This window comes from Mustelus asterias, chromosome 9, assembly GCF_964213995.1.
Source record: "Mustelus asterias chromosome 9, sMusAst1.hap1.1, whole genome shotgun sequence".
Taxonomy (NCBI): Eukaryota; Metazoa; Chordata; class Chondrichthyes; order Carcharhiniformes; family Triakidae; genus Mustelus; species Mustelus asterias.
Genome location: NC_135809.1, coordinates 45,506,505 through 45,526,873, shown reverse-complemented (window position 1 = coordinate 45,526,873; position 20,369 = coordinate 45,506,505). Strand labels below are relative to the sequence as shown.

General features: G+C 42.9%; 1 protein-coding gene across 1 annotated transcript in view; it reads left to right on the top strand.

Annotated features, from left to right (window-relative positions):
• The window catches only part of LOC144498661 (rho GTPase-activating protein 8-like), a 92,381-nt gene that overhangs the window by 37,102 nt on the left and 34,910 nt on the right, over positions 1–20,369 (top strand). The window contains exons 4-6 of the mRNA XM_078220114.1: positions 3,044–3,131; positions 4,628–4,759; positions 15,008–15,094. Of these exons, the coding sequence (XP_078076240.1) occupies positions 3,044–3,131; positions 4,628–4,759; positions 15,008–15,094 (307 nt within the window). The remainder of the gene's footprint in view (positions 1–3,043; positions 3,132–4,627; positions 4,760–15,007; positions 15,095–20,369) is intronic.

Sequence of the window (20,369 nt, the reverse complement as noted above, 5' to 3'; positions counted from 1 at the left end):
GTACCAGAGTATGACTACAGTCTGTCTAAGGGAAGTTAGTCATGATGTGGAGATGCCGGCGTTGGACTGGGGTAAACACAGTAAGGAGTGTCTCCTTACTAAGGGAAGTTAGGCCACACGTGCCACTTACCATGAACTGTGCCATGAGTCCACAGATCAGAGGAACCATCCAAAACATTTTGTAGTTTTTAATGTTTATCTATTGTTAAACAAAACCACTAACACAGAATTACCATCCGCCATAATGAATGGTGTGCTTAACTAAATAGCTGCACACCTACTTTCACATCTCCATGCTCAATAATTGTAGTTTAAATTCAATATTTTGTATGCTGCTGTCCACACATAGTGTAATAATATTCCACATGCTCCAAACACACACATTGTGCCGCACGGTTAATACTGTAAACTTATCTTTCAAGGGGGATAACTTTTATAATCATTCAAAAACTGGTTCTGTAGCATTTCCCAAAACTTATGCATCAACCCACTCCTGGTCAGTCAAATATTACACCTGCCATAGGAAAGACTCTGGAATGTGTTGACTACTTCCCATATCTTGGCAGCCACTTATCCAAAAGGCCACCATTGACAAGGAGATCCAGATCAGCTGACCAGCTCAACCTTTGACGGCAGTGAGTGTTTGGTAGCAAAACGATCTGTAAGTTAACAAACGTCCCAGTGTACAAAGCAGTTTTCTGCTCCTGCACTGCAGTGAAACCTGGACAGTGTACCAGTGACGCAAAAGTGTCAGAGAAATTCCGTCAGCAATCCCTCCGCTGTATCCTCTGGACTCAGTAGGAGGACCATTGAACAAACGTTAGGGTCCATCTTGAAACCAGCTCCACAAACATTCAGGCAAAATCGACTGCGATGAACTGGACACTTGTGTGCCCAGGTGGCCAAAAAACGTCTTCCCCCACCTGGCCCCGTTTTCGCAGCTCTCCAATGACCAGCGTTCGAGGGGAGGACAAGGACAACGCTTCAAAGTCACTCTGAAGCTTTCCTTGAAGCATAACATTAATGAGTGGGAGGAGCTTGCTATCAATTGTTCAAAATGATGACAACTTGTCAATTAAGCTGCATCATGCTTTTGAATCCAAACACCTTATTGTGGCAGTAGAGTGGAAAAGAGCAGGAAGTAAATCCTGTGTTCCAGATCCTCCTACAGTATTGGACATCCTGACTCATGTACCCATCGGTCTATTCAGTCACATGATGACCCATCTTAGAAACACATGACCCTGAGTAAGCATTCATCCCCGAATTATGGACAGCTGACAACGATGACATATTTCTCTTTTTTTTGGAATCCCCATGTAGAATTGGTCACAGTCAGAGACTGGTGAAGACTTTAGAGAGCATTTCATCATCTCATCAATCATCCCGGTAGTTCTGTGCACTGGAAATGGAGTTTTTGTACTCATCATCGAAGCTCTGGAAATGTTTTGTTTCATCAGTAGGCTTGAGCGCTGGCATTTCATTAGATGGTGCCTGTACTCCTTTGGTTTATTCCACTAAGATTGACAGCACTGAAATTAGGAAGTTATACCCTGTCACTTTTATTACCAAGTCATTTATTTCTTAATTCTGCAAATGGAATGTAACAATCGGAGGCACAGAGGAACTGGGTTGTTTATCATTTTAGCGTACTGGTGTATTTATTTAACCATGGATTTTGAGCAGGATGACATGGATTGTTTGCATTGACAATTCTTCACATGATTCCCAGTTGGACACATGTACGTGCATCATGTAACCTGATGGTCACCATTATATAAATGTGTTTGGCACTACAGTACAGTTAACTCACAGCAGGAGTTATTTACACCCTCTACTCCTTATTACCGACAAAGAAGAATTTGCGTGATCAATTAATATGAATATACAATCCATAATTATCACTTTGTAAATATACCTGCAATATTGGACAACGGCTAACTTTTATACATGCGAGGTACATAAATTTACACCAAATCACTCATCAATTGGTGCTCTAACCTGACCAAGGTGCAAAGTGTTACTATCCTGAGCAAGATTACTGATGACACTACCATAGTGGGTTGAATCACAAACAATGATGAGACAGAGCATAGGAAAGAGAGAATCTGATGAACTGGTGCAACAATAACCTCTCCCTCAATGTCAGCTAAATGAAGGAGATAGTCATCGACTTCAGGAAGCGCAGTGTAGGACATGTCCCTGTCTACATCAACGGGGACGAAGTACAAATGGCCGAGAGCTTCAAGTTGGTAGGTGTCCAGATCACCAACAACCTGCCTGGTCTCTCCATGCCAATGCTATAGTTAAGAAAGCCCACCAATGCCTCTGCTTTCTCAGGAGGCGAAGGAAATTTGGCATGTCCATTACGATTCTGACTAACTTTTACAGATGCACCATAGAAAGCATTCTTTCTGGTTATTTCACAGCTGGGTATGGCTCCTGCTCTGACCAAGACCGCAAAAAACTACAAAGGGTCGTGAACAAAACCCAGTCCATCATGCAAACCAGCCTCCCATCCATTGACACTGTCTATACTTCCTGCTGCCTCGGAAGAGCAGTCAGCATAATCAAGGACCCCACGCACTCCAGATATACTCTCTTCTACCACCAGGCAAAAGATACAAAAGTCTGAGGTCGAGTACTCGAGAACCGGTTCTTCCCTGCTACCATCAGACTTTTGAATGGACCTACCTCGTATTAAGTTGATCTTTCTCTACACCCTGGCTATGACTGTAACACTACATTCTGCACCCTCTCCTTTCCTTCTCTATGTACAGTATGCTTTGTCTGTATAGCATGCAAGACAATGCCTTTCACTGTATACTAATACATGTGACAATAATAAATCAAATATTTTGTACTAAATCAAAGCAAGACTCTTTCCAGTACAGCACGAGAATTGTAATTGGCAGTATTCTGCTGACGCATAAAATATATCGGCTGAAAAAACCCCCATCATTGTGTCCCCTGGGTGTGCATATTCTTTTTTCTAGCATTTTAATGTAGAAAATTGAGCTTTATCTGTTTTTTTTCCAATTAGGTGATGACAATTATGGAAGGAAACTGGTTATTTTTAGCTGTTGCCGAATGCCTCCTTCCCATCAGCTTAACCATCGGAAGTTGCTGGAGTAAGTTCCAAATAATTTTCTATAACAAAATCTTTAATTCGTGCTCCCAGGAATCACGTTGGCATTTCCGCCTTCTCCTTACTAAGTGTGATACAGTTGAGCAACTTCCTCTCTCTCTTGTTCAAGGAATTTGTTCTGCATTGAAGCAAGCTCTTTTAACTTGCCAAAACTAATTTGATGGGAAGATTAAATATTTTTATACTTCAAAAGATTAATTTCCATAATTTGTCACTTAAGGGAAATAGAATTTTATTAAAATAAAGTTGTGTGGCATTTATTTTAAGTAATTCACAGTTTAGTTGCTTGAGAACACCCCAATCCAGGTAGACCCCTCTCAAGACATTAGCTGCACTGATAGGTCAGAATTATACATCTGTCGCATCTGTGGGTGAATTGATTTGTTGGAATTTTTCTGAACTTGACTGCAATTTCTCACTACTCATTAGGATTAAAAATTGATCTGATAGTGCCACCTTGTGGTATGTAACATATGGGATGTTGGTAGTCTGATAAATCAATCTTTGGTTCTCATTTTAGTTGGTAGTTTGTTCATCCGCCCAACATTATACTTCTTCCCAGATAAGGCAGGCGGGACAAACGTGTCTGCTGGCATGGTTTTTCTAATGTCGTACACTCAGTCCACACTGATTCATACTGGTTGTCCTTTTCACCTTGTCCAATCCTCTAGCAAGCCAGCAGAAATCAGTAACTTTCTGGACAACAGAAATAAATTCCCGTCCCATTGTTGAATTGGCAGTCTCTGTTAAATGATTCAGAAAAAATAATTTATTAAACACACTGGGAAAATACTTTATTAAAATACGCACCAGTAACTCTGCCTAAGGAATGAGTCCTTTCTCTATCATGAGTTAACCCTGATTTCTATCTTACAGCAATAGATTGTTCTTATTTACTTGCACAATTTTATTAAATTGAATTGAAATTGGTTACCTGAACTCACTTGTGTGAGAAAAGCTGCTCTGGCTTGGCCATGTTTAGTATCGCAGAAAGTAGGCTCCATTTGACAGAATTTGTTTTCACAGTAAAGATCCTGGCACCTGCTATGTTTTTCCACTGCAGCTTTTTAATATCTACAGTTATATACAGTCATCACAGTCAGGAGCGAGGAGGAAGATATTGGAATGGCATGTACTAACAAAACCCTAACAAAAAGTGGAATAGAGAAAACAAAAGGCAACCTATTTAGATTTTGTTCTTGAGTTACTTGCTTATTCTCAATTGTTCACCTCTGGTTAAACCTTTGTCAGTCCCTGGCATGTTCTAAAGACAAATTTGCTTTTATTTTAGACTGACCTTTAGAAAGTTGCCATTCAGTGCCTTGTAAATGTATCCTTTAACATGTGTATTCTCGTCTCTAATCAAAATTGGTTTCTGGCAAGTGGAAGTTATAGAGTGGCTTAAATTTTAAATGTTAGCAACAGTAACAATGACATTTCACTGACAGTGAAATAATTTGCTTTCCCCATCCTATCCAGATACCTGAAATATATGCTGGACCAGTATGTTGAGAGCGATTACATTCTTGTTTACTTTCACTTTGGGCTCAGGAGCAGCAACAAACCATCTTTAAGTTGGCTACAGAATGCGTACAAGGAATTTGACAGAAAGTAAGGAGAATTCTTCCAAATTAATCAAAGTGGCTTGCTGGTAAATGGCCCCGTATTAAGGTTGTGATGTGTTTATCTATGCAGTCCAAAGCATTTACTTGGATACAGAGAATGCTTTGTTTCTTTTATCCATACTGAGAAAATAAAGACTTTGCATCGTTCTCCCACATCCACTCTGTTGCCTGGATTTGATCTCCAATTTCCCCCCTTTGAAGTCCACGTCAGCAGATAAGCTTGGAAATATCACTTTGTTTTCCTCAGAAATTAATGCTGAAATGGGTTCGTGCATTGCCGTGATTATGTTATGATGCCACTTTTTAAGCAGGAGGAAGGTGACGGCCTAATGGTATTATCGCCAGATTATTAACCCAGAAACTCAGCTAATGTTCTGGACACCCGGATTCTAATCCCATCATGGCAGATGGTGGAATTTGAATTCAATTAAAAAAAACTGGAATTAAGAATCTACTGATGACCATGAAACCATTGTTAATTGTTGCAAAAACTCATCTGATTCACTAATGTCCTTTAGCGAACAAAATTTGCTATCCTTAGCTGGTCTGGCCTACATGTGACTCCAAAGCCACAGCAATGTGGTTGACTTTCAACTGCCCTGCAAGGGCAACAAGGGATGGGCAATAATGCTGGCCAGCCAGTGATGCCCATGTCCCACAAGTTAATTTTTAAAAAGCATACTAAACTGATACAGTGGTTTCAGCAGAGAAACACAGCTCATTATTCCAATAGCGAATCAGGAGCTCAGTGGAAAAATGGAGCTTTCACTTTTCTGGCTATTACTATTAACAAATGTGCATTTGTTGCCCACTGCAAAGTAACACAGTTGCAAAGTCACAGCACCTTTAAGAGGATTTGACTGTAAAACAGTCCATGGGATGTGACCTTCACTGGCAAGGTTAACATTTGTTGCTCAACAACAACTCGACAAATTGCCCAACAACTGAGTGGCTTGCTAGGCCATTTCCAAGGACAGTTAAGAGTCCACCACATTGCTGTGGCTCTGGAGTCACATCTAGGCCAGACCATGTAAGGACAGCAGATTTCCTTCCCTAAAGGGGATTAGTGAAACGGTTGGGTATTTTTAACAACATTCAATGATTGTTGTCATAGTCGCCATTACTGAGACTAATTTATAATTGGATTTAAATTCCACCAGCTGCCATGATGAGATTTGAACCTGTGTCCTCAGAGCATTTACCTGCATTACTAGTCCAGTGACATTACCACTCTGCCACCATCCAAAGATGTGCGGGTTAGGTTGATTGGCCGTGCTAAAATTGCCCCTTAGTGTCCTGAGATGCGTAGGTTAGAGGGATTAGGGGGTAAATGTGTAAGGATAAGGGGGTAGGGCCTGGGTAGGATTGTGGTCGGTGCAGACTCGATGGGCCAGATGGCCTCTTTCTGCACTGTAGGGTTTCTATGATTCTTTCTATGATCTGCTCTTTAATCACAGATCAAATGTACAACGTAAAAGAGAGAAATAAAATAGAACAAAGAACAATACAGCACAGGAACAGGCCCTTCGGCCCTCCAAGCCCACGCCGCTCCCTGGTCCAAACTAGACCATTCTTTTGTATCCCTCCATTCCCACTCTGTTCATGTGGCTATCTAGATAAGTCTTAAACGTTCCCAGTGTGTCCGCCTCCACCACCTTGCCCAGCAGCGCATTCCAGGCCCCCACCACCCTCTGCGTAAAATGCGTCCTTCTGATATCCGTGTTAAACCTCCCCCTCCCCCCACCCTCACCTTGAACCTATGACCCCTCGTGAACGTCACCACCGACCTGGGAAAAAGCTTCCCAGCGTTCACCCTATCTATGCCTTTCATAATTTTATACACCTCTATTAGGTCACCCCTCATCCTCCGTCTTTCCAGTGAGAACAACCCCAGTTTACCCAATCTCTCCTCATAACTAAGCCCTTCCATGCCAGGCAACATCCTGGTAAACCTCCTCTGCACTCTCTCTAAAGCCTCCACGTCCTTCTGGTACTGTGGCGACCAGAACTGGGCGCAGTATTCCAAATGCGGCCAAACCAACGTTCTATACAACCGCAACATCAAACCCCAACTTTTATACTCTATGCCCCGTCCTATAAAGGCAAGCATGCCATATGCCTTATTCACTACCTTCTCCACCTGTGCCGTCACCTTCAAGGATCTGTGGACTTGCACACCCAGGTCCCTCTGCATATCTACACCCTTTATGGTTCTGCCATTTATCGTATAGCACCCCCATACATTAGTTCTACCAAAATGCATCACTTCGCATTTATCTGGATTGAACTCCATCTGCCATTTCTTTGCCCAAATTTCCAGCCTATCTATATCCTTCTGTAGCCTCTGACAATGTTCCTCACTATCTGCAAGTCCAGCCATTTTCATGTCGTCCGCAAACTTACTGATCACCCCAGTTACACCACCTTCCAGATCGTTTATATAAATCACAAACAGCAGAGGTCCCAATACAGAGCCCTGCGGAACACCACTAGTCACAGGCATCCAGCCGGAAAAAGACCCTTCCACTACCACCCTCTGTCTTCTGTGACCAAGCCAGTTCTCCACCTATCTAGCCACCTCTCCCTTTATCCCATGAGATCCAACCTTTTGCACCAACCTACCATAAGGGACTTAATCAAACGCCTGATTAAAGTCCATATAGACAACATCCACGGCCCTTCCCTCGTCAACCATTCTAGTCACTTCTTCAAAAAACTCCACCAGGTTAGTGAGGCATGACCTCCCTCTCACAAAACCATGCTGACTATCGTTAATGAGTTTATTCCTTTCTAAATGCGCATACATCCTATCTCTAAGAATCCTCTCCAACAACTTCCCCACCACGGACGTCAAGCTCACCGGCCTATAATTTCCCGGGTTATCCTTCCTACCCTTCTTAAATAACGGGACCACATTAGCTATCCTCCAATCCTCTGGGACCTCACCTGTGTCCAGTGACGAGACAAAGATTTGCGTCAGAGGCCCAGCGATTTCATCTCTCGTCTCCCTGAGCAGCCTTGGATAGATTCCATCAGGCCCTGGGGATTTGTCAGTCTTTATATTCCCTAAAAAACCTAACACTTCCTCCCTTGTAATGGAGATTTTCTCTAACGGGTCAACACTCCCCTCCGAGACACTCCCAGTCAACACATCCCTCCTTTGTGAATACCGACGCAAAGTATTCATTTAGGATCTCCCCTACTTCTTTGGGCTCTAAGCATAATTCCCCACTTTTGTCCCTGAGCGGTCCGATTTTTTCCCTGACAACCCTTTTGTTCCTAACGTATGAATAAAATACCTTGGGATTCTCCTTAATCCTGTCTGCCAAGGACATTTCGTGACTCCTTTTTGCCCTTCTAATTCCTCGTTTGAGTTCTTTCCTACTTTCTTTGTATTCCTCCAGAGCTCCCTCCGTTTTTAGCTGCCTGGACCTAACGTACACCTCTCTTTTCTTTTTGACCAATCCCTCAATTTCCCTGGTTATCCACGGTTCTCGAATCCTACCCTTCCTATCCTTTTTTACAGGTACATGCCTATCCTGCAGCCCTAACAACTGTTCCTTAAAAGACTCCCACATGCCTCTCCCAATCAACAGCTGCCAATTTCTGCCTAATCCCACTAAAATTAGCCTTGCCCCAATCCAACACCTTACCCTTGGGACACCACTCATCCTTTTCCATCACTATCCTAAAGCTAACAGAATTGTGGTCACTATTTGCCACATGTTCCCCTACCGAAACTTTGAAGACCTGACCGGGCTCATTCCCCAATACTAGGTCCAGTATAGCCCCCTCTCTAGTCGGGCTATCTACATATTGTTCCAAAGAACCTTCCTGTACGCATTTTACAAATGCCTCCCCATTCAGACACCCAGCCCTATGCGATTTCCAGTCTATACCAGGGAAATTGAAGTCTCCCACTACAACAACCCTATTTTTCCTGCACCTATCCATTATCTCCTGACATATCCATTCTTCCACTTCCCTTGGGCTGTTGGGGGGCCTGTAGTATACCCCCAACATAGTGACTGCGCCCTTCCTGTTTCTGAGCTCCACCCACAGTGACCCGTTACACGACCTCTCTGAATTGTCCTCCCTCTGCACCGCTGTAATATGCTCTCTAACTAATACTGCTACTCCCCCACCTCTTTTGGCCCCTCCTCTGTCTCGCCTAAAACACTTGAACCCCGGAATATTCAGTTGCCAGTCCTGTCCCTCTTTCAACCAAGTCTCTGTCACCGCAACCACATCCAAATTCCTCGTGAGCATTAAGGCCCTAAGTTCGTCTGTCTTACCTGCTACGCTCCTTGCATTGAAGTAGACGCACTCCAGACCTCCAGGCCCAGTGAGGTCATCCTCCCCCAGAGTACTCTTCTTCTTTGCCAGCCTTGTCCTGGCCCCAAGCTCGTCCCCAGCCTCTACACTTGTAGACATAATTTTTTGATCCCCACCCCCCTGCCATATTAGTTTAAACCCACCCGAACTGCACTAGCAAAACTCCCAGCCAGGATATTCGTGTCCTTCCAATTTAGTTGTGACCCGTCCTTCTTGTACAGGTGCCTTCCTCTCTTGAAAACTTCCCAGTGATCCAGGAATATGAAGCCCTCCCTCCTGGACCAGTCCTTTAGCCAAGCGTTCAATTGTACTATCCCCCTATTCCTAGCCTCACTGGCCCTAGGTATTGGGAGCAGCCCAGAGATTGCCACCCTGGAGGCCCTACTTTTTAGCCTATTTCCCAACTCCCTGAATTGCTCTCGTAGGATCCCCCTGCTCTTCCTATCTACGTCATTTGCACCAATGTGTACAATGACATCCGTTTCTTTATCCTCCCCTTTTAATATGCCTCCTATCCGCTCGGAGACATGAAGTACCCCAGCACCAGGTAGGCAGACTACCATCCTGGAGTCCCGTTCGCACCCACAGAATCGCCTGTCCGTGCCTCTAACCGACGCGTCCCCCACCACTATTGCTCTCCTAATCCCTCTCTTTCCATTCCGGACCACAGAGCCTGACTGTGTGCCAGTGACCTGGTCACTGTGACTTACCCCTGGAGAGTCATCCTCCCCCACACTATCCAAAACAATATACTAGAATGACCTTGCATTTATATACTCCTTTCCCATCCCATAGATGTGCCCAAGTGTTTTGCAGTTTCTAAAGTACAGTCACGACTGTTTTGCAGGCAAGCGCAGCAGCAATTTTGTATGTTGAGCATAGGCACCTGAGTAGGTCATTTGGTCCCTTGAACCTGTTCCATCATTCAGTGAGATCATATCCACATACCCACCTTTGCTCCATATCCCTTAGATCATCTCATAAATTAACAATTGATCTAGCATCAGCTACTCTATTTCCAGAGTTGAGTTCCAAAGTACTACCACCATTTGCATGTCAAAGTGTTTCCCAGTTACACTCTTCAAAGTTTGGCTCTAACTTTTGCACCGTGACCACTGACATAACTCAGCAAAAGGGGCGGCATGGTAGCACAGTGGTTAGCACTGCTGCTTCACAGTGCTAGGGCCCCAGGTTCGATTCCCGGCTTGGGTCACTGTCTGTGTGGAGTTTGCACGTTCTCCCCGTGTCTGCGTGGGTGTGCTCCAGTTTCCCCTCTCATTCTGAAAGACGTGCTGGTCAGGTGCATTGACCTGAACAGGCACCGGACTGTGGCGACTAGGGGAATTTCACAGTAACTTCATTGCAGTGTTAATGTAAGCCTTGTGACTAATAAATAAACTTTTACTTTATTTTCTATCCACCCTATCTGATCCCTTTATCTTGAAAACTGATTAAATCACCACTTAACCAGTGAAATTCCAGGAATTAACAGCCAAGAAGTGTGTAATTTCTTCTTGTAATTTTAAGCCTCAAAGGCCAGTTATTATTCTGGTGAATCTATGCTACATTCTCTCCAAGCCCAGTGTATCCTTCCTAAGATGTGATGCCCAGAACTGCTCACAGTCCTCGAGGGTGTGATTTAACTCAGGCTTTGTATGATTTATACGTGACTATAAATGCTTATAATATCTCCCACCTTTGTGTCATCTGCAAATTCGGATGTGTGACTTTCTATTCCATTATGTGAATCGTTAATGAATAGAGTGAATAGTTGATATCCCAACACAGATCCTTATGGGACATCACTAGTCAAATCTTGCTAATTAGAGTATCAGTCCATTGGCAGACCTACTCTGTCTTCTGCCAATCAGCTGATTTTCTAACCACAGCAATAAGCTGCCTTCGGTTCCATGGACTTCACCTTTGACCTACTTTCTCTTCTGAGGAACTTACCTTCTGGAAGTCCCATATAAATAACACCCATAGATATTCCTCTGCCCACTACTTTAGTCACCTCTTCAAAATTCAATCAGGCTCATCAGGGTTGACCTACCCTTTTAACATCCATGGTAACTCTCCCTGATCAGCTGAAACATTCTTGATGTTCAGTCACTTTATTCTTAATTGTCAACCCTGATCATTACCAACAGAAGTTAGCCTAACTAGTCCATTCTAAAGGAATTTGTCTCAAATTGAAAGAACTGTGGAAGACTGTAGATAGCGTATTGTCACCTACTTTTGTTTAAGACACTGGGGTGGATACCACCTGCTCCTAGGAATGTTAGTCATCATTACCATTGTTTGGAACATTATTGTTATTTTGCTTACGTTAATATTGGTGAGTCCCTATCCCAATTCAAGAACAATTTCCTTGGGACCTGTTGACCTCTCCCTCTACTCTAAATACCATTCATGTCTGCCGTTTCCTCCTTTTTATTGGCAACATCACTGAAGAGTTTTTAAGGGGCCCACGTTGCTTCTGATCACATTCTTATTCTTACTGTAATTGTAAAAAGAATGTGTTGGTTTTGTTTAACTTAAGTCAAATTTTCATTCTTCCTCATTCTCTGATCTCTTTTGTCATCCTTTTGTTGCTCTTTGTATTTGTCTCATTCTCCAGATTTTATTTGTTTATTTTCCCTTTAATGGATTTTTGTACACTTTTTCACTTAATTTTAATGTTGTCTCTACCTCTTTAGTTGGCCACGGTGATTTTCTTTGGCAAGGAGCGATCTTGTCCCTTGGGTATAAATTAGTTCTGCATCACATTAAATTCAGTTTTGAACACCTTCCTCTGATCATCTGCCTTTTATCCATTAACAGATTTTCTCAGTTTACTGTGGGCAATCTCTGTCTCATTGCATTGAAGTCAGCCTTGCTCAAATCCAGAATCACAGTAGCTGCTTCAGGTTTATCCCTTTTAAGCATTGCAATGACCTCAATTTTGTTATAATAGCTATCAGGTAAATATTCCTAGCAAACAAAGTACAGTGCCTTAATCTGACTCATGATTCATTTCCAAATCTAACAGCAGGATCCCACAAACAGCAATGGCATAAATTATCATTTAATCAGTTTTTGAAAGTGTTGATTGACGGTCAAGTGGGCAAATCATTGATACAGCTCTCCTCTTCTACAGGATCTTTTTTGTCAACATGAAATAATAAGATGGATCTTGTTTAATGTATCATCTACAGGACAGCATCTCAAACATTGGTCCACTCCCTCTGTATTGAAATGCCATTCCAGGTTATGTCCTCAATTTCTGGAATGGGATTTGAAACAACAATGTTCCGACTCGGACAGGAGTTCCAGAACTCCATTAGGTCAATCTTTCACTTGGCACAATTGTAATAAGCAGTTTCCACCCAAAGCTATTAATCAAACTTCCCCTTTAAGCTGCTGATGGATCCATTGTACATTATTATTTTTCTGTATTGTTTGTAAAGCTCCAGTGTGAAATATGCTGAATATAAACATGTAACTAAAAAGACTCTGACATCGAGAAGAAAAAATTACCAATTGGCAAAGTCTACCGAGTTTTTACCCATTGAACAAATGTGCCCTTTCATTGCCAAATGTTTTGAACTGTTTGTCTCTACCTATTTTGAACAAGAGTACAGCTTGTACTATTGCATTTTGTTTCTCCACTGGGGCCACTATAAGAATGTTCCTGCTTTGTTTTCCAACTTGCATAACAAAATTGCCTTTTCCCCCAGAAATTGGCTGTTTGGAAAAAAAAGCTAAAATGGCAGATTGCTCTAGACTATCAGCCTCCAAAGTAATCAGCAGAAAACGCTGCAAATAAGTTTGTGTGGGTAGAATAGTCCAAACTGTGTAGAAAACCTTCTAAAGTGGCTTCTGTCTAATTGACATTTTTGTGGGGTTTGGTTTTTTTTTAAGCTTTATTTTCTGCGACTCTGACCGTATTTCCATCCAAAATTAGTAACATCATCCAAGGTGTTTGTATCAGTGCTGGGTCTTAAACGCAGACCCTTCACTTTGATGCTGTTTTATAAATCAGGAGTCCAACTAAAATGATGTATTTTCTCCTGAATGCTGTTATATCAAACAACAGCAGCCTGCAAGCATGAACAGATAGGGAGCTGACAATTGGGCTGGATTCTCCCACCCTGCTGCTGTGAATGGAGACTTGGCTAAGCATCAAGTTCTCCCTTCTCACTGGCAGCGGTAGCGGGGTGTGAACGGCCAGAGAATTCCACCAACTGAAAACTGATGAACAATTAAGACCTAATATCTTTTTTACTTCTGCAGGGTTATAGGGGATAATGCTTGAAGTTTTGAGGAGGATTTTTAATATTGACAGCTCACTAATTTAGTATATATCCAAAGGAATAATGAATTTTGGATGGACAATTAAATATCATGCAGTTTTCTTGTATCCTGTGATAATAGGGAGATCATAGTCAGATGACTTGTTGATTGTATTTTCCAGGGATTAAGTTGTGCTATGAAGCTTTCCAACAGTTCAGTTGGCAAATGCATTCTCATTTACAACTAACACATTCAGACCAGCAAAGTCCAGTTCCATCAATGACCTGGACTGAGTTACCAAAAATTGTAAGAGTCTTAACAACACCAGGTTAAAGTCAAAACTCTTACTGTGTTCACCCCAGTCCAACACTGGCGTCTCCACATCATGATTACCAAAAATTGGTCAGGGCGCCTTTAGATAAATTCTCCTAATGGCTGCCTGGTGGTATGAAATATGGGGGGAGTGATTCTTGAGCTGCTTGTTTCCCGCTGGGTGCCACGGCCTCCACGAGTCACCCAGCCTAAGATTTCCAGCATAATCAGCGCGGAGCTGAGTACGATATGGAAATCAGCATTTCCATTTCATTAGCGGGCCCTGGCCCAAAGTCTCCTGGCCCGCTAGCATCTCTCTTCCCCCCCGCTGGGAGTGGTTTACTCCAGTGGGGTTTACAACTGTTCTCCACTAACGGGAAAAAATCAGCCAACACCACTGAAGGGAAGAGAGGCCATTGAGGCCCCATCTCCTCCAGGAGGTCTGGAGTAAGGGTGGGGTTGCCCCTTGGGCAGTGCCAGTCTGGGACCCTGGCAATGCACAAGAGGCACATTGGCATTGCCCACTGGGCATCAGGCATGGCCAGGGGAGTCTATTGGGGGGTTGGGGCAATTTGGGGGGTGATCAGTTAGGGTGGGGGGTGGCCCGCTGCCAATCTGCATTCGAATGACTGGGAGAGGGAAGGAGGAGGCGATCAAGGCTGGCCATCTGGGGGGGGGGGGGGGGGGGGGGGGGGGGGGGGGGGGGGTAAGGGGGGCCCTGAATTGGGACTGTCGGGGGACTTGGGGGTGCTCAGGACTGTTGGGGGGGGGGGAGTGGATCAGGAGATGGGGGGGGGGCGTGGTCAGGGAAATTGGTGTTGGGTCAGGGAGGTCTGGGAAGCCAGCGATCAGGGGTGGGGGTGTTGGAAGGCCAGCAATGGGGAGTTGTGAGGCTGGTCAACAATTAGGCTGGTGGGGGGAGAGGGGGGCATTGCGCATGCACCGATCTTCACTCTGACAGATCGGCGCATGCGCAGTGGCCCACTCAGCGCGATGCTATCGGCTCTCGGGCTGGAATCAGCCCTGCCCACAGATTTTCAGAGTGAATCACACTGAGGCAGTCTGTGCTGCACAAAGTGTCAGAGATTCCTTCTGGAAATCATGACAAAAAAAACCGGTGGGATTTACTCCCATTTTCCCGCACATTGGGAATTTCAAATGTTTTTGGGAGAATCCCAACCATGCTGTTTGATTTTCACCAAATCTGGGAATCTCTTGTCTCCAGGTACATCAGGTTTAACATGTTGATTTGACACTTCCACAAGTATTTTTTAAGTTCCTTTCATTCTAAACTGGTTTTTAATTTCTCTAGATACAAGAAAAATCTCAAAGCCCTTTACGTCGTGCACCCAACAAACTTCATCCGAGTTCTTTGGAATATTTTCAAGCCACTCATAAGGTATGTTTTGTGAAATGGCCTCTAATTACACTGTAGGAGCACAAATCAAAGGTGGGAGAGTGGGACGTTTATGGTTAGCATGTCTCCAAAGACTGCTGTCGGAGACGATGCCTTCCACTTTCACCAAGAAGGTAGTTGAGTGTAGACCCATTTTTGAAGCCAATCTGTTAATTATCTGGCTGCTGTCAGCACCATCATATACTTGCCTCAGCCACTTTTATGATGGGATTAGGCAATGAATGCTGCCAGAACCAGAAGCTGATGAAGGCTTGACTTTGAAAATAAGTTTGAATTAATCCAACGTTGTTATGGTAACAGGAGAAATATCACAAGCCTTGTGTATTTACTCGATTACAAAGTTTCTAAAGCAACAAGCTTGACTGTCTTTTGTTTTCTCCCCAGTAGAGCTACCGTTCGCACCCCTAGTTCTATTAACACATATTTTTGAGCTTTTTTCTCCCATCCTGCTCCTTCCCTTTACTCCATTCATGAGTTTGGAAACTCTTGTCTCCTTTTTTCCCCCCTCCCAATTCTTCCCTCTGCTACCCCTCTGTTGATTTTGGCATGTTGCTTTCACACTCCTGTCGTTGCTCTCACTCCCAATACTGGCATTTCTATTTATGTCTACCCACCCTCTAAACCTCACCATCTTGATTTTTATTGTCCATCTTTCTCCTATTCTGTTCTCAATTCTGAAGTCTCGTTTCTCGTCCAGTGTTACTCTCCTTGTAAACCGGGGCAGTTGTTTTTCTGCTGGTCACTGACTTTAAACTGATTGGCGGGTGCTGTGAATTAATCATAGAGTCACAGAGATTACAGCACGGAAACTGGCCCTTCAGCCCAACTCGTCCATGCCGACCAGGTTTCCTAATCTGAACTAGTCCCATCTGCCTGTGTTTGGCCCACATTTCCCTATCTTTCCAATCCATGTACCTGTCCAAATGTTTTTTAAATGTTGTAATTGTACCCACCTCTGGCAGCTCATTCCATAAATGCATCCTGTGTGGAAAAAGTTGCCCCTTCTAAATCTTTCCTCTCTTACCTTAAACGTATGCCCTCTAATTTTGGACTGCCTTACCCTGGGTACAAGACCTTGATGTGGAGATGCCACATCAAGAAGACCTTGGCCATTCACCTTATCTATGCCCCTCATGATTTTATAAACCTCTGTAAGACCACCTCTTATGTTCCAGGGAAAAAAGTCCCAGCCTCTCCTTATAATTCAAACCTTCCAGTCCCAGTAACATCCTTGTACATCTTTTTTGCACCCTTTCCAGCTTAATAACATCCTTCCTATAGCAGGGCAATCAAAATTAGTAGCTGGCTGCAGGCTATCCAACTGGCTGTTAATTGTGAATGGATGGTTTCTGATTTTGCCTGGTGGTAAGTGACTAGCATTTGGCGACTGACTCTTGCTGATGATGGCTGGCTGTGGTCTAGCTAATCACTGGTTGTAATCAGTTGGCTTCATTAGATCATAGGAAATAGGAACAGGAGTAGGTCATTCAGTCCATCGGGCCTGCTGCGACATTCATAGAAACATGGAAATTAGGAGCAGGAATAGGCCATTTGGCCTTTCAAGCCTGCTCCACCATTCAATATGATCATGGCTGATCCTCAATCTCAGTGCCATGTTCCTGGTTTCTCCCCATACCCATGGATGCCATTTAAGTTATCTATCCCTTTCCTGAATACATTCGGTGAATTGGCCTCCACAGCCTTGTGCAATAGGGAGTTCCACAGGTTCACTACCCTTTGAGTGAAGAAATTTTCCCTCATCTCAGTTCTATATGGTCTACCATGTATCCTGAGACTCTGTCCTCTGGTTCTAGATTCCCCAGTAAGAAGTTTAACAACACCAGGTTAAAGTCCAACAGGTTTATTTGGTAGCAAATGCCACTAGCTTTCGGAACAGGCTGTCCCTTCGTCAGGTGGAGTGGAGAAATGCTCACTCCACCTGACGAAGGGACAGTCTGTTCCGAAAGCTAGTGGCATTTGCTACCAAATAAACCTGTTGGACTTTAACCTGGTGTTGTTAAACTTCTTACTGTGTTTACCCCAGTCCAACGCCGGCATCTCCACATCTAGATTCCCCAGCCAAGGAAAACATCCTCCCTGCATCTTGTTTATCCAACCCTGTTAGAATGTTATATGTTTTAATCAGATCTCCTCTCATCCTTCTAAACTCGAGTGAATATAGGCCCAGTCAAACCAATCTCTCCTCATAGGACAGTCCCACTAACCCCATATCAACCTAGTGAATTTCCGCTGCATTCCCTCTATGGCAAGTATATCCATAGAACCATAGAAAAGTCACAGCACAGAGACCATTTGGCTCATCTTGCCCATGCCAATCTGTGATCACCCAGGTGCCTGCCCTTTCTAATCCCACTGCACTCAGCCCATAATCCTGGACCTTACAGCACTTAAGATGCAGATCCATTTCTTTCTAAAAGAGTTTAGGGTCTCTGCCTCCACCACCAATTCGGGCAGCGAATTCTGGACACCCACCACCTTTTGTGTAAAAAAATGTCTTCCTCATGTCCCTTCAACACCTACTACCACTTATCTTGAATCTATGTCCCGTGTTTTAGAATTTTCCACCAAAGGAAACAATTTTATCCTTGTTCATTCTAACACTTCCCCTCAAAATTTTGTACACCTCTATCAAGTCACCAAGGCTAGTTAGTCAACAAGCCTTCTTTGTTCCAAGGAAGATAACTCAACCTATCCAATCTCTCCTCATAGCTACATTTTTCTAGCCCGAGGCAACATTATTGTAAACCTCCTCTACATTCTCTCCAGAGCAATTATGTAATTTGGTGATCAGAACAGCACTCAATACTCCAGTTGTAGCCTCACCAGTGTTTTATACAATTCCAACATTATATCCTTACTTTTATATTCTATACCTCTGCCAATGAAGGAGAGCATTCCATATGCCTTCTTCACAACTTGTCTACTTGAATTGCTGTTTTTACGGACCAGTGTATTTGTATGCCAAGATCTCACACTTCATCTACCCTTCTTAGTAGATTCCCATTTATTGTGTATTCCCTATAACTGTTTGACCTTCCTAAATGCTTCACACTTCTCTATGTTAAAATTCACCTGCCACTTTACCACCTACTCCATCAACTCATCGATATTGTTTTAGAGATTATAGTTATCCTCTAGACTATCAACTACAAGGTCAATCTTTGTGTCGTCTGCAAATTTTCCAATCTTGCCCCCCCCACATTCACGTCTAGATCGTTAACATATAACACAAACAGCAAGAGTCCCAACACCAAACACTGTGGAACATCACTTGAAACAACTTTCCGTTCGCAAGGGCATCCATCAACGATTACCCTTTGTTTTCTGTTACTCAGCCAACCTTTGATCCAGTTTCCCACAGTATCGCATGGGCTTTTACTGTTTTGAACAATCTTCTTTGTGGGATCTTGTCAAACACCTTGCTTTAATCCATGTAGACAATATCCACCACACTACCTTCATCAATCTTTCTTGTCACTTATTCAAAGAATTCAATCAGGTTTGTGAGACAAGACCTTCCTTTAACAAATCCATTCTGACTATTCCTGACAAGTCCATGCCTTTCTACGTGACAGTTAAGCCTATCTCTCAGGATTGATTCTACTAATTTGCCTACCACTGATGCAAGTCTAACTGGCCTATAATTGTTTGGCATTTCCTTCAATCCTTTCTGAGGTAAAAAACTGCACGCAATTCTTCAGGTATGCTCTCAGCAAGGCCCTCTATAACTGGAGTAAGACATTCCCACTTCTGAATTCAAATCCTCTTGCAATGAAGGCCAACATACTATTTGCCCTCCTAATTGCTTGCTGCACCTGCCCCTCCACTTTCATTGACTGGTGCACAAGGACACCCAAATCCCTTTGTACATCCACACTTCCCAATATATCACTATTTAAATAATACTCTTCCTTTGTGTATATAACTTCATATTTAGCCACTTTGTGCTGCATCTGCCATGTGTTTGCCCATTCACTCAACTTGTCTAAATCACCTTGAAGCCTCTTTGCATCCCCTACAAATTTGGCTATGATATAGTCGGTCCCTTCATCGGACTCATTAATATAGATCATGACTAGTTGAGTCCCAGCACTGATCCCCACGGCACTCCACTTGTTACAGTTTGCCAAGTTGAAAATTTTCCATTTATCCCGACTGCTTGATTGTATTATGATTTTCTAAACGTCCTGCTACTACCTTCTTAATAATAGATCCTAATATTTTCCACATGTCAGACATGAGATGGTTTTCTAATCTGCTGGGACTTTTCCAGAATCCAGTGAATTTTGGAAGATTACAACTAATGCAGCCACTTCTTTTTAAGACCCTAGGATTCAGCCCATTAGGTCCAGGGGACTTGTCAGATTTAAGTTGTATCCATTTTCCTAGCACTTTTTCTCTTGTGACTGTGACTGTTTCAAGTCCCTCCCTCCCTTATCAAGAGATGATTTTCTACAATTTCTGGCATGTTTTTTGCTTATTGTACTGTAGAGGCAGATACAAAAGACTTGTTCAAAGACTATGATTTTTCTTCATTTCCCATTAATTCCCCAGTCTCACCAACTAAAGTATCTTTAGCTGCTCAATTTTGGACACTCACTGAGCTACTTTTTTTCTTTTTATATACTTGTAGAAGTTTTTACTGTTTATTTTATATTTCTTGCTAGTTTTCTCTTGTATTCCAATTCCTCCCTTTATTATTCTTTATCATTCTTTATCATTCTTTATCATTCTTGGCTCATTTCTAAAATGTTCCCAATCTTCTGGTCGACCACTAATCTATATGAAGATTAAAATCACCCGTGATTCTTACAGTAGCTTTCTTATGAACCTCCATTATTTCTTTACACCTACTGTGTAGCAACTATTAACACCAGTGGCTTCTTTCCAATGCTATTTCTTATCTCTGCCCAACCTGACTCTACATCCTGATCCTCTGAACCAAGATCATTTCTCAATACTGTATTGATCCTCATCTTTGTTTAAACAAACCTCCCCCAACCTCCTTTTCTGTTTCTTCACTTCTTTCGTATGTCAAATATCCTTAAGTATTTAAGCCCCAGCCATGGTCAGTTAGCCACTACAGGGATGTGGTTGCAATCATATCATATATAATAATTTGTTTCTACTTATGTTATCAATTCATCCATCTTATTATCTGTGCTGTTTACATTCAGATAAATAACCTTTAATCCTGTCGTTTTATTGTTATTTACTACTATAACCTTATCTGCTG